The 15,276-nt window shown below is 34.1% G+C and overlaps 1 protein-coding gene and 1 non-coding gene across 2 annotated transcripts in view; both read left to right on the top strand.

The window, feature by feature from the left end:
* The window catches only part of PTPRQ (protein tyrosine phosphatase receptor type Q), a 199,769-nt gene that overhangs the window by 117,666 nt on the left and 66,827 nt on the right, over positions 1–15,276 (top strand). Inside the window, exons 27-29 of the mRNA XM_078074126.1 lie at positions 5,869–5,990; positions 11,696–11,882; positions 15,017–15,261. Of these exons, the coding sequence (XP_077930252.1) occupies positions 5,869–5,990; positions 11,696–11,882; positions 15,017–15,261 (554 nt within the window). The remainder of the gene's footprint in view (positions 1–5,868; positions 5,991–11,695; positions 11,883–15,016; positions 15,262–15,276) is intronic.
* Positions 6,381–6,487, top strand: LOC118540040 (U6 spliceosomal RNA). Its single transcript, XR_004919437.1, has one exon. It is a non-coding gene; the product is annotated as a U6 spliceosomal RNA (small nuclear RNA).

Here is a 15,276-nt window from a genome sequence, read left to right on the forward strand (position 1 = left end):
GGGGGCATTAAAACTCTTATATGTATGAGGCAAAATGATGGTCTATCCAGACTCACCTTTCAGCTAACACACTTAGCATGGGGACACAGATGGATGGGAAAGATGACCCTGACCCACATAAGACCCACATTCCTGTGCAAGGATAGAAGCATGATAATCAGGAAATGATGGTTGTTAGTTACAGAAAATGCATTATTGTGAAAACCAGGGGAAAAGTGCTTATGAGAGGAAGTGATTGGATTATGGGGAATGAGAGAATAAAGATAGATCATTCCTACTGAGTAAATTGCTGTGATTTATAAGAGAAAGGGTATAGTGATATCTTGGCCCATTACTGACCAGATTCATTTCACAAACAATCCTAAATCAGAATGTGACAGTTTACGGGGAGACAAACAAAGTCTTCCAAAGATGCTTATATGTTACTAAGCTTTTAAACTGGCATATTTTCATCTCCCCACACCTTTACTGTTTTAAGGTTCCTTGGTTTTGCTGGTTGACATTTATAATTGTGATTTTGCATTCTCCCTTATATGACTCTAGTAATAGTTTACTACACATTGGAATAAAAGAGAAAAAATACTCATATATTTTATTATATATTTTTGGAATTTTGAGAATTTCCAAAATAATATTACCTAAAAGAAATTTGAAAATATCTTATGCTTAAAAGTATTCTATAATATTTGGGCAATATTAAAATAATTAGATATTGTTTTATAACAGATGAGCATTTTGGTATTCTATATATTTCTCTTAAATTATCTGTGAATTAAGTGATTATCTTTAATTGCTTTATACAGATAAAATAAGAATCAGTTATATGCATATAATATATTCCTATATCAGTTTAGTTTATTTTTTTAATTCAGATTTAGGAGTTCTTATGTCATATTCTAATCCTTCAAGAATACAGATTGATATACTACATTCTAAGAAATTTTTCACAAAGGATTCAACACAGGAAACACTTGTATAAAAAAAACAGGCAATTTCATCAAATTTACTGAAAATGCAGATGTTGTTCAGAGTGTTTCTTAAAAAAGAAAAAAAGAAAAAGTCCTTGGGAAAAGTTAAATGGCATTAAAGCACAGCTCAGTGAGGGGCTAAATACCTTGCCTTTTTCTTATAATGATTTATTAGTGTATAGAACTGAAAATATTGCGTAGTCCAGTTGGTTAGGGTGTGCCATGAATGATCTTTAAATGTCATTTTTCTCTCAGCTCTGCTTGGGGTAGCAGACGCTCCCTGATGAGGGCTTGACTACTAGTATTTAAGGAATGATTGCAGGGTTGACATTTTCCTATGAAAGACAAGAGTTGAAGTAAGGCTTCATACTGTTTTCTGAGCTATGTAGACACAGACATACTTGCAAGACTAGGCAAGGTTTACCTTGGGAAATGGTTTTGGATCTGCCCTCACTTGAGACCCAAAAGATCCAAACTATAGAGCAGAGGAGATGTAGACATATTTCCTTGGAAATATTTCCAAAGACAGGCTACCATCAACATAGTCACAGAAAAATCTCATCAACTTTCTTAGTCACAGAAAATTATCAGTAAACTGTCTGTGATGTCTGTCAATAATGTACCATCTTGCCTGCCTGCTAGAATGAGTTTGGTTTAAAAGTTAGTCCCAATAGCCATTGAATTGGTATACTTTATAGAGGTATATGAATTAGATTCTGGAGATAATATTTCCTCTTTGGATCTCATTAAGTTTGACCCATCTTTCTGGTATGAGTTAGATATCAAGTGTCAAAATCTATAGAGGCCACTTTAGTCCATGAAAATATACTATGGCATTGTCTTTTTATCCATGACAGCACTTCTTACAAAGCCCCTAACACTGGCTTTAAAGGCCCTACACAAACTGGCTCCCATTTCCTCTCTTACTCTCATTGTTACCTGACTTCAGCCTCACTGGAATCCTTGTTATTCCTAGAATAGACCAGGCAAAATCCTGCCTCAGGGCCTTTGCATAGCCATCTGTGACACTCTTCCTTCAAACATTCACATGCTCCTTTACCTCCTTCAAATCTTTGTTTTAATGTCACCTGCTTATAGAGACATGCCCTGACCGCCATATTTAAAATAGAAATTCCCATCAGCATCCCTATTCTTACTATCCTGCTTTGTTTTTTGTCATGGTACATATCACTTCCTAACATAGTATGTAATTTACTTACATATTAGTATTAACTTACCTAAATTTTTATAATATATATTATTTATCTCCCTCCACTAAAATAGAGGTTCTATGATCTTTATCTCTTTGGTTTTCTTCTCCACCAGCAGCACTTCAAAAATGCCCACATGTAGTAGGTGTTCAATAAATAGTTGAGTGAAGAAGAGCAGTTATATTCTAGAAACTCTATATGGATAGGTCTACAACTACGTCCATCACTTCTGTAGTCTTTATGTCTTCCCAGTGTCTGGCACACAGAAGGTGCTCAATCAATATTTGCTGGTTGGATAAACATATAAATTTCATCTAAAAGCCAACAGAACATTTGGGTATAACTAAAGAGAAGGGGAGCCTAAAATATTTTCTTAAAGTGGTATACTTTAAATTTGTGGCCTGTCAGAAAATTGTTCCATTCCACAATGGCTCTTACAGAGCTAGAAGGCAGGTTTTGCAAAAAAGATTAATTAATGTTAAATAATAAAAACATTAATTATTAATTAATTAGTAGATGTCTTAATAAATTTGTACTTGTAGCCCATCCCCGTTTGTAGAGTCAAAGGCAGCAGAAGATAGGCCATTAAAAGCTACAAACCATCTTATATTTTTCAAAGCAGATTTCTCCGTGAGAAGAGTGTACAGTAATGATCAGTAATGGTGTACCTGGTCCTGAAGCCTATCCACTCCTCATTTAACATTCTGCATATAGAGATTCAGAGATACTATTTGTTATTTTGTAACTTGGTAAGGTGGGCATAACATTTCTAAGGAACTCCAGTTTGAGAAGGAAAGAGGGTTGCCACTCTTGAATATGAAGTGCATTATTCTGCTAGGGCATCCAAAAGCAATTAATTATGCTGGTGTCAGGAGATCTCTCATAGCTCTCATTTATTATATGTAATTATCTAAATGAATTGTGCTACAATTTGAGACACTTTTCATAAATCTAGGATCATAAAATTAGAAGTAATAAAGACTGAAGATGTTAGGATATGCAAGTGTGTTTAAGTGCTGGGATTCCATGATCTCTCCACCATAGTTACCAGAGAAATCACGTACCCAATTCTGTCATCATTATTAGCACTTCTCAGCTCATCAAACCTCTGAATCCTGAAGTATCCCCTCTTCACTCTCTCTCCTGAATGCCTTCCTGGGCCATACTGACTAGATCTCTGAGTCAATGTCCAGAGTATTGCACAAGGGTTAGAAAAGGTATGCATAGGAAAGATATGTTTGACATCTCAAAGGCATTTTCCCACAGAAACTTCCTTATACACAATTGCTAGATTCCTCTGTTGTTACATCTGAATATTGTTTTAAAATATTTTAATGCTACTATTAAAATGTATTTTTATGGGCTGAGTTGAGGACCTAAATTCCACACATAACATCTCTCTTGGAAACGTACTCTAAGTGCCAATAACACATTCATAGTTTAAAAATTGTCACTACTATTAACATTTTAAATAACTATCTGGTACTGAAATAAACCTTTGTCTCTCTTCAGATCACGTGACTCACTTGAACCAGATATGCTTGCTGTATTTATGCTATCTCGATTTGTAAAGAATCATCTGAAATTTTTAAAAAATTCTTTCCCATCCTGGCCCTGTCTTCCTAGTTCTAGGTTTATCTTTCAAATTATCAGGTAGGCATTCTCAATTCTTGTGAGTGTCTCAGACTCAATGAGTACAAATCCAAAATTATTATCTCCTTCCAAAGTCTTAACCGTACTAAAATCAGTATCTGCTCCTAAATATGCTGTTGGTATGAATTCTATTAACATTCTCCTGGTGTTAACACATGAATTAGCTTTTGCTACATCCTCTATGTCAGTTTTTACCCACATATAATCAGCCTCAAGTTTTTTTTTTAATTAAATTTTCTAAATGACTCTAGGATTCATCTCCTCCTATCCAATCCTAGTGTCACTAATCTAATTTAGGATCTCATCATATCTTATCTGGCTTTTTGGAAATAGCCTCCCTGGACTCAATGCTTCAGAGCACTTACCTATTCTATAACTACTGGAGTTTTCTTCCTAAATCCTTAGAAAAATAATTCCTTTTTCAAAAACCTGCAGTGGCATTCTATTATTTAAAGAATAAGCTTCAAACGCTTTAGCATAATAACCTAACTTAGTTCCCAAAGCCCATTTGAGGGGTGTTCCTTACCATATGAACATGGGTCTCTCTGTGATATCTGTATTCCTTGAATTTAGGGATTCTGAATCTTTTTTGTACCATGGATTCCTTTGGCAGTCTGATGAAGTGTGTGGACTCCTTCCTAGGACAATATTTTTGAATGTATAAAATAATAAACATAAGATTACCAAGGAAAACACTTCTACAGTGATAAAATTCTATCTGTCTGTGGACCCTGCTGTTTGTGTCTTTGTGGTTTTGCTTGTGATCCTCTTAGCAAAGAAGTGCCCCTAACCCTACTCCTCTGATTATTGAAATCCTTCTCATCTTTCAAAGCCTATTCAATTCCCATCTACTCTGTGCAACTTTACCTAGACTCCCTGCCCCGTCTGTATTCACCACTTTGCCCTTTGCCCACTCACAGTAGATTCTTTGTATTTCTAATTAGTCCTTACCTTAACTTAGCCTTTTCTTATAGTATATTGTACTAATTGACAATGATGGGCCAAATAGTAAACTAACTGGCCACTTTCACACATTTTGAATTCATGATTCTTTTAAAACACTATGATATATGCATATGAGGAGGAAGCTGAGGTCCAGAAATTTTGTTTGACCAAGCTAGTACAATTTGTTGCTCTTATAAATTATTTGAGGAAAGGAATATTTTAATAATCTTTTTCTTTATACCTTCTCAGGATCTGTGGAATAATATTTATTCAGCAGTGTTTCCTCAAGTGGATTTAAAAATTAGAAAAACTGGAAAATTCTTATCTCCCAGTATTTAATGCCCCTAGAATTGACTAGGGGCCATAGGAGGACAGAGATATGCATAACAGTGTTCCTAGTTCAATGTATGTCAAATCAACAGTGACTAAATCCTTCTTAACATACTAAAAACTCTTCTAGTTCCTAGCAGTTTCACAAATTGAAAATTCACACAAGGGTTTTTAGCAGTCAGTTCCCTAAAATATTATCTCTTGTTTTGCACCCTTGATAAAAAACAACAGTAATAAAAATAGGACAAATTAAAGTTGTGTGGAATCATAATGAATTCAGGAAACATTTACATTTGTGATAATATCAGTTGTATAACCTATTTCGTACGTTACTCCCTCTGTGAAAACAATAAAAGCAACCCAATTTTAAATATAATTCCCTTGTTCCAGTTTCACTTTTTTTGTAGTCAAACATGTTTCTACAGGTCTTCCTAAAACAACATTATTAGACAATCTATTTTTAAATAAAAGCATTTACTAAAAAAGATTTATTTTGCAACAGTAATAATTTCAAAATATTGCATTTAAAAATCATACATTCATGATTATTAATTTCTCATGTGGAAGTTTCTTATATGTAGTAATTATTTTGAAAGGAATTACATCTTTTGATTTGCCAATGCCTTTAGCATGCTGTGAACTATAAATTAATGTATAATTAATTCATTATCACTATCCTTTTCTCATGGCCTTTTCTATTATTGTATTGTAGCAAAGACTAACTCAGATGTCCCAGGGTAACTGATTTTCTATTTTCACAGCTGCAGATGGTCCTCCTGAAAGTGTGTATGTAGTAGCAACATCACCTTTTAGCATCAACATCAGCTGGAGTGAACCTGCTACCATTACTGGACCAACATTCTATCTGATCGATGTCAAATCGGTAAGGTGTATCTTACCTTATGCAAAAGACGGTGTAGAGAGTGATTAAGAATACACATTTTGGGAACCAGACTATTTGAATTTTAATCCTAGCTCTGTTAGACCTCAGGCAACTTATTTAACCTATGTGTGTTTCATTATCCACATCTGTAAGGTAAAGATTAATAATAGTACCCAGGGTACAGAAATTTTGTGAAGACTAAATTAGAAAATATGCATAAAGAACTTTAAACATTGCCTGAGTAAGGCTCAGTAAATGTAAGTAAGGCTCAATAAATGTAAGTAAATTATTATTAGCATGATTGTCATATTTATCCCCAGGGTATAAATAATGTATGTAAACAAGTGGTTAAATTGATAATAATACACTGGTTTAAAATACAGTGAAAAAGTACTTACTTCAGCAGCATATATACTAAAATTGGAATGATACATAGAAGATTAGCATGGCCCCTGCACAAGGATGACACTCAAATTCATGAAGCATTTCATATTTAAAAACAATAATAACAATACAGTGAGAAAAAAACCTCATAATACAAAAGGTGAAGGGAGAAGGCATTAGAAGAAATAGCTCCCAAATAAAGTAATATCGGAGCTTAATTGTGAAAAACACCTGAAGCAGACCATGAGAGAGAAATGGTACTAAGAGTGTGAAAAGTAAGATTCATTCAAGAAAAAGCAAGTAGTTCAGAAATCCTTGGTCAAAGCATTCAAGAAAAGTGCTGAGAAGCTAGATTAGAAGGCCAACGGTCTAACATGTAATGGAATTTGAGTTTTATGATAAGGCCAGTGGGGTGTCAATTGAGGAATTAAAGCAGTGTTGGGATATAGATTTCTATCTTACAGGATCAGCTTGGTTGCACTGCTGAGGATAGAACAGTCTTAGTGCAAAATTTGGCAAGGGGACGGGATACTATAAGAATAACTGGGTAAGAAAAGATAAGGACAGAGAAAATGTAGTGAGGGAATGGAATGGAAAATAATTTACATCTACAGAATTTGGTGGGAAAAAATCAGTGGATGGTGAGTGAAAGGAATAATCGAGGATGACTTTTAGATATAGGATTTGGAAAATTGTGAGGAGAAATAGATTTGTAAAGGAAAGGAATCAATTCAGTATTAGATGCACTGAGTTTGAGATGCCCAGGAGTCCTCCAGGTGAAGATACTCCCTTAGCACTATTATATATAGATCTGGAGCTTAGGAGAGGAGATCTGAATTTGCAGATCTGGGAAGTGTTGGTATTTAGATGATAGTTGAAATGATAGGAAGGGATGAGATTAAATATGGGACATGTAGCCTAAGAACCTCTTCTGTAAGAACTAACCTGAGGATTGAATCCTGGGGAATCCAAACATTTAAACAAGAGGCCACCGAAAGCACCAGACTGGAGTAGCCATCCAGACAGAAGGAAACCCAAACATGAGAGTCAAGCCTTTCACCTTAAACAAGGTGCTTAACAATGTAAATAATGCAGAGTTGTTAGCTAGGATTAGGATTGGAAAAACCTTGTGAGTGCCCGGCTTGGGTTTTACTGGGCCTGATGACCACTCTCTTCTCGTGGCATCTAATGCATTGAGTCATTTATGGTGAATTCTCCCGCTTCCTTGATGTCTCTACCTACCTTTTGTTTAATGTTTATAATTTTATTATGTCTTTATGTTATTTCTAAAATGGAAGTGCTTCTATCTCAAAAGACCTGTCATGATTAAAAGAAAATTTAAGGGATTATTGGTGCATTTGTACTCCTATTCAGTCTTCTGTTTATGTTTCTTTTTAGAGCATATTTGTGAAGACTTAGTTTGTAATTAGCCAAAAGTAATCAACACACATGACAAATGCTCTGGGAATATGTATTAAAAGCAAATCACAAAATGATAATGCTCTGTTCTGTCAGACACCTTATTAATGAAAATAGTTCTCTCTTGAAATTTGAGCTTAAAGGAAGGGAAAATAAAATATTTTTAAAAATGATTTATAACCTCATTTCCTTAATATTCTTACTGAGTTTAAAAATAAGCAAGGGAGGGGCACCTGGGTGGCTCAGCCGTTAAGCGTCTGCCTTCGGCTCAGGTCATGATCCCAGGGTCCTGGGATCGAACCCCGCATCGGGCTCCCTGCTCCGTGGGAAGCCTGCTTCTGCTTCTCCCTCCGCCTGCTTGTGTTCCCTCTCTCACTGTGTCTCTCTCTATCAAATAAATAAATAAAATCTTTAAAAAAAAAAAAAATAAGCAAGGGAAAGAGAGAAGAATGACTAACGTGGTAATTGCTTACTTTATATCAGTTACACAGTAGCCTCTCCATAGCTTTACCTTATCTTATCTAACATTTTACTGTAAATATATTATCTTCATTTTGAATAAAGGGGAGTTGAGGCACAGAGATGATAGCTTCTCAAATAGTTAAGACCTGGCTACAGCCAGTAGACGGTGGTGTGATATGAGAAAGGAAAAACCACCAAGTAGCAAATAAAATTTGCCAAGTTGAAATATATGCTCATCCAAACCTTTCGGGTCAAAGATAACAAGAATTCAAATAGATTGTAGTACTTTGTAGTTTCCCCGGGTTCTTGGAACGAGGCTGTCATTTAGTTCCTTCTTTCCTTTATTCATTCGACACATAGTTTTAAATACATCCAACATGCCAGCATTGTGCTAGGTGTTGGATACCTAGAACAAGTCTGATGTGGTCATCGTCTTTATAGAGCTTATCTGCAGCTCATTTCATGGATACATAATTATCTACCTTCAAGAATGATCGGATCCTAGGCCAGGGAAGAACACATGTCATTGAATTTAGGACTTACGCTGTAGCCTGGCCTTTGCTAAATCCTAGTCACAGGGACATAAAACTTTTTTTCCTAAAAGACTCAAGTTAAGCAAAACTTGACAGTCTTAAAGATATATGGGCACAGATATCACCCTGGATGATACTACCAGAAATTCATGCATTTTGTAGTCCTTTGTTCATTGTTCCCTTCATTTTTTTCAAAATAACAAACATTTATTATTTCTGTTCACCAAAAAAGGATGCAAAACATAAGTAACTCACACTCTTGTGGGAGACACCAGAATATAAACAGGTAAATATAGAATGTGAGCTATGCAGTTTTTTTGGAATATAAACTAGCAAAGTAATTAAAATTCCTGTTACGAGGGGCATACGATACAATGGAGACTTCACAGAGCAGGTTAAATTGGTTGTGGGACTTGAGGAATGAATAAAGGTGTGCGTGGGGGGGAAGGGGGCATGTGGGGTAGGGAAAGGAGGGAAAATAGAATCAAAGTCAAGTTGCTGACATTGCCTATAAAACTACCATACTGCAAAAATAATGGGACGCATTTCATAATAATAATAGATGATCAAATATAATATGAGCAAATAAGCTTGAAATTGATGGAAGGGAAATAATGAATCAAAAAGATCTGAGGTTTCATTCCTGGGTGTGTGGACAAACAATGATTAACAATAATGATGACAGAGTAGATTTAGTGAAGAAAGATAAATGAATTTTGATACATTCTGTATTTGAGGACCCAACATTCTTTTTGGATTTTATTAAATACGTTTTTAAGATATAGTAGATCACAGGCACGTTATGTCATATTTTTACTACTCAATATTAGGTATGTACTATTTTAATGGAAGACATTAAAATAATTTAATTTTACTTTATAAGATCAGGCCCAGTGTAGTAGTGTAGAGAGTTCTGGATTCTTGAAAGACTTGAGAGCAAATTCTATCTCAGCTACTAAATAACTATGGAATGTTGAGGAATTCACCTCAGCTCTATAAAATCAGAATCCAAAGAGGTATAGAGGTCAGTCAAGTAACATAAACTTCACCCAGTTGGGTGAAGCAGTGATGAATTGGACACTCATGCCCCATTGTAGAAGTCAACTATCACTCATCTCTAGATAATTATTACCCAGCATGAATATAAGCCTAGTCTTAAGGAAAATTTAAAAAGCTAGATTTTTATGTGATGTTTAAATGCTGACAGCTAACTGAATCACACACACTTTCTACCAGTGAGAACATGCGCTTGATCAATAGTATTCCTATGCTGATTTGTTTTTCTGCCACTTTAGAGAAAGGAGGCAACTGCCTTCAATGCTCTAAGGTGGGAACAATCTATTTGACTTTGCAGTGCGTATGTTATTTATCAGCCTTTTGCTGTGTTTCTCATAGCAACATCTTTCAGTTCAAAAAGTTCTTAGAAAAGAGCATTTGAAGACTATTTTGAACAAGAAACCTTTCAAAGGTACAAGGGAGGGTCAAGTTGAAAATGAGCTTAGTACTGTGAACAGTGTATACAATCTGGTTTTAAGTGTTTCAATTCAGATACTAGGGAGTAGCATGCATTGTAGGATTTCAAATTTTCTGATGTTCATCTCAGGAAAAACCCTTCTTTGTATTGCTAGAAACTTTAGCTATGTTTAATCCCTTCAGTGAATAGGCCAGACTCTTCATCAAAGGCACACTTTGTTTGAACACACTGTATGACTATGTTTAATACACCTAAGGATGCTCATTTTTGCACATCTAATAATTATAACGTCCACAATTAATTGAGTCCTCATCCAGTGCCATGCATAGTGCTAGATGGGAGTTTTTCAAACTACAATCATGACCAAAAATTTTTAAATGAGCTGGAATAAAATTTAAAAGAGAAGAAAATACCAAATGCATTTCAGAAAGAAGTTGCTTTTCTTTTTTTTAGGTTCTGTTAATCACCATACATTACATCATTAGTTTTTGATATAGTGTTCCATGATTCATTGTTTGCGTATAACACCCAGAACTCCATGCAGTACGTGCCCTCTTTAATACCCATCACCAGGCTAACCCATCCTCCCACCCCCCTCCCCTCTAGAACCCTCAGTTTGTTTCTCAGAGTCCATATTCTCTCATGGTTCGCAAATGACATATCAGATAAAGGGCTAGTATCCAAAATCTATAAAGAACTTATTAAACCCAACACCCAAAGAAGTTGCATTTCTGAAAATTGTTTTTAAGTTATAAAGAAGTGTATGTATGTATATATATATATATATATATATATATATATATATACATACATGTATGTATGTATACTCATATATATATATGAGTATAAATACACACATATCCTGAGTTATATTACAAAATGTGTTTCCTTTTTGTAGGTCATGATCAAAAAAATATCAAAATCTCTGTGCCAGCTACTTCAGATCTATTTTTCTAAATCTCACCAAACACTATGAATAGATATTATTACTCTAGCTTTACATACACAGACAGTAAGACACAGAGAACATAAGTGATTTGTCAAACGCTACAGGAACTATTACATGACCAAGTTGGGATTTGAACCTTTAATGTTTGATTACCGAAACCTGTATTCTTTCTCCTATAAAATATCACAGTAGAAAGTAGAGTTTCATTGACACAGATAATACTTGCTTGTTCATTGGATGGGTTGATTGATTGTGGTTGGTTGGGTGATTTTTTTTTCTTTTACTTTCAGTTGTTGAAATAATTGCTTATAAGTAGACTGTTAAAGTGGCACTTTAGATTTCCCAGGACAATATGACTGCAAGAAAAAAATAATTTAAATCTTGGCTAGATAAATATACCACATATAGCTTTGTAGTATTATGTTTTGGCGATTTAGATCTCAAGTGCGACTTCCTTTAATTACTAGCTATTTTTTTCCTATAGGTAGATAGTGATGAATTTAATATGTCCTTCATCAAGTCAAATGAGGAAAATAAGACCATAGAAATTAAAGATTTGAAAATATTCACAAGGTATTCTGTGGTGATCACAGCATTCACTGGAAACATAAGTGCTGCATATGTAGAAGGAAAGTCAAGTGCTGAAGTGATTGTTACCACTTTAGAATCAGGTAAGGCATATTTTCCATCATTGTTAAAAATTGATTGAGATTTAAGTGTCTTTCTTAGAATTTCTCACACCACCCCCTAAAAAGGGTATGCGTTACAAGAAATTTTTAAAGTGTATAAAATATAAAATTCCGTGATTCACCATAGCTGGCAAAAGTGAAGTTTTCTATTTACATTTTTTAGGCAAAGTGGAATTATGTAGAATAATCAGTTCTTGGAAATAGAGAAACAAATTAGTTCATAATAATGTCCTAATTGTATTTTTTGTATTTATTTAAGCACTAACTATTTCAGAAATTTTAGTTACCTTGCCTAAGAGATGATTTTTCAAATGGTCTATGGTCAATAATGCTTCATGTAAAACCCCATTTTAATTATTTCTGTCCATGGTTTAAAATGCACATTAAAGTAATAATATTCTATCATTATATAATCTGGAACTCAAAATTAGAATCCAGGTCATGCTTACCATATCTGTTTTCCTCACCTAATCAAATGACATGCTTTATTATATAACCTATTTAATAAATGTCAGAATCCATACAGATTTCCTCAAGTTCCTACAAACAGGGTCTGAATGAATTAAGTTTGTAACCAATAGGAATTAAGTGTGGAAAGTCAGCTTCCCAGAACTTGCTTGCCCTATCCTCCTTCAGACTCCTGATGTTCTTTGCCACCAGATATATCTTTGGAAAGAGCACATGAAGGGATGTGTTGCTATAGTTTATTTGTTGCTATCTGTAAGGTAAGTATAGGAGGTAAAACATGTTTTTAGCTAGTCTTTTCATTATGTTATATACTCTATAAAGATAACATCTTATCCTCAGCACCCTAAAATTTCATTTGTTTCCATTTTGCTGCCACATATATCCCAGATATTTATTTTCTTATACTTTTTGCATTTCTCCCACATCCTACCTGTTAGGAAAGATGCTGCTGAATTTATTCTCACTCATACCATAAAGCACTGATTGTCAAATCTTAATGTGCTACCTCTCACAAAGATATCATGGTTAAATAAATTATTACTAAATCTCTAAGAGTAGAATTTTAGAGGTAAAACTAAAGATATTTGGAGAATAGGAAATTCTTTCCATCATTCAGAGAGTTATTTCACTTATCCAACCTTAAACCTTATCTGATTTTTAGAGAAAGTTCTTATTAAAAGAAAATATATTTTTATATCATAGAAATGTATAACAGCAAATATGAAAATATGTGTTGAGCCAATTTAACTTTCACTTTAGCTATGGATTTTTCCACTTAATATGTGATATTTGGCACTATAACATGTTTATCTGTTTCTCTTTCTTCTTTTTTTTTTTTAAGATTTTATTTATTTGTTTGACAGAGAGAGACACAGCAAGAGAGGGAACACAAGCAGGGGGAGAGGGAGAGACAGAAGCAGGCCTCCCACTGAGCAGGGAGCCCGATGCGGGGCTCGATCCCAGGACCCTGGGATCATGACCTAAGCCGAAGGCAGACGCTTAACCGCTGAGCCACCCAGGCGCCCCTCTTTTTTTCTCACTCTTATTTATTTACTTTTTTTTTTTTGCTTGCAAGATAATAAATAATAAATAAAGATACTAAAGCTTGAGCATCTGAACCTTTGACAGCCAAATATTAGCAGCCTTCTTCATGGAAATTCCTTCACTTGGTATGGAAGATATATCCATTTCAGTTTGATCAAAATAGATATATTCATGTAATCAGTCATTTATATAAAGAACATTAATTATGTAGTACAGTAAGAACTAGTTCCTATATTCATAAATTAATTTTATCCTCACATGTATGATTTTTTTATGATAATTTACTGATACTTAACTTTTGTATATTAGGCTAATTTTTATTTATCAAAAATAAAATGGAATATCTAGAATATATAAAGAACTCTCAAAACTCAACACTTAAAAAAAATCCAATTAAAAATTGGCAAAAGACATGACTAGACATTTCATCACAGAGAAGATACAATGGGCAAATAAACTCATGATAAGATAGATTTTCAGCATCATTAGCTATTAAGGAAATGCAAATTAGAACCACAATGAGATATCACTATGCATCTCCTAGAACAGATAAAATAATAATTATAAAATAGTGATGATGCCAAATGCTGGCAAAGATACAGAGACTGATCTCTCATACATTGTTAGTGGGAATGTAAAAGTGTATAGCCACACTGAAAAATAGTTTGGCAGCCTTTTATAAAACTAAACATGCACTTAGAACACATTACCTAGCAATCATATTCTTGGGCAATTATCACAGAGAATTAAAAATTTATGTTCACACAAACAGCTATAAATGAATGTTAATAGCAAGTTTATTAGTAATAACAAAAAACTGGAAACGACCCAAATGTTTTTCTGTGATTAAACAAACTTAGGTGTATCCACAAAATGGAACACCACTCAGTAATAAAAAAAGAATGAACCACTGATACATACAACAACCCTGATGGAACTTAAGCATTATGCTATTGTTTTTCTTAAAGTGACAGAACTATGAAGGACAATGGTTAGTGTTGTGGGGATGCATAGAGTGCAAATACAAGAGGATAGCCGGGGAAGTTTCTTTATGGAAATGGAATAGTTTTATACTTTATTTCTGGTGATGATTGCAGGAATCTTTACATGGAATAAAATTGCATAGAACTGCACACACATTTATGAAAGCATGAAAAAATAGTGAAATCTGAATAAGATCTGTAATCTAACAGTATTGTACTAAGGTCAATATCCAGGTTTGATATTAAACTACAGTTAGGTAAGTTGTCACCACTGGTAAAACCTGGGGGAATGTTCTAGGGGACTGTATGTGCCACTTCTGCAAATTCCTCTGTGTCTTTATTATCTTTAAATAAGCAATACAAAAAGTCATGGAAATGCATTCTATATAAAAGCAAATCCATGTAGAAGTCAAAATAAATAAATAACCAAACTAACTGGATCACCATTATGATTTCTGTGACCTACATGTATCAGCCATTTTGTTTGTTTCCATAACATATATGGTTTAAATAATTTGTGTAACACATTTTATAAACAGAAATTTGACACAAATAAATTTTATATGGAGATTAAAAAGAACACAAATTTTAAAAAATTAATTGTTTAATATTTCATTTTAGTCCCCAAGGATCCACCTAACAATATGACATTTCAGAAGATACCAGATGAAGTTACAAAATTTCAGTTAACATTTCTTCCTCCTTCTCAACCCAATGGAAATATCCAAGTATACCAAGCTTTAGTTTACCGAGAAGATGATCCTACTGCTGTCCAGATTCACAACCTCAGTATTATCCAGCAAACTGACACATCCGTCATTGCGATGTTAGAAGGACTAAAAGGTGGACATACGTATAATATCAGTGTAAGCATTCATAGC

This window comes from Halichoerus grypus, chromosome 6 (genome assembly GCF_964656455.1).
Source record: "Halichoerus grypus chromosome 6, mHalGry1.hap1.1, whole genome shotgun sequence".
Classification (NCBI taxonomy): Eukaryota; Metazoa; Chordata; class Mammalia; order Carnivora; family Phocidae; genus Halichoerus; species Halichoerus grypus.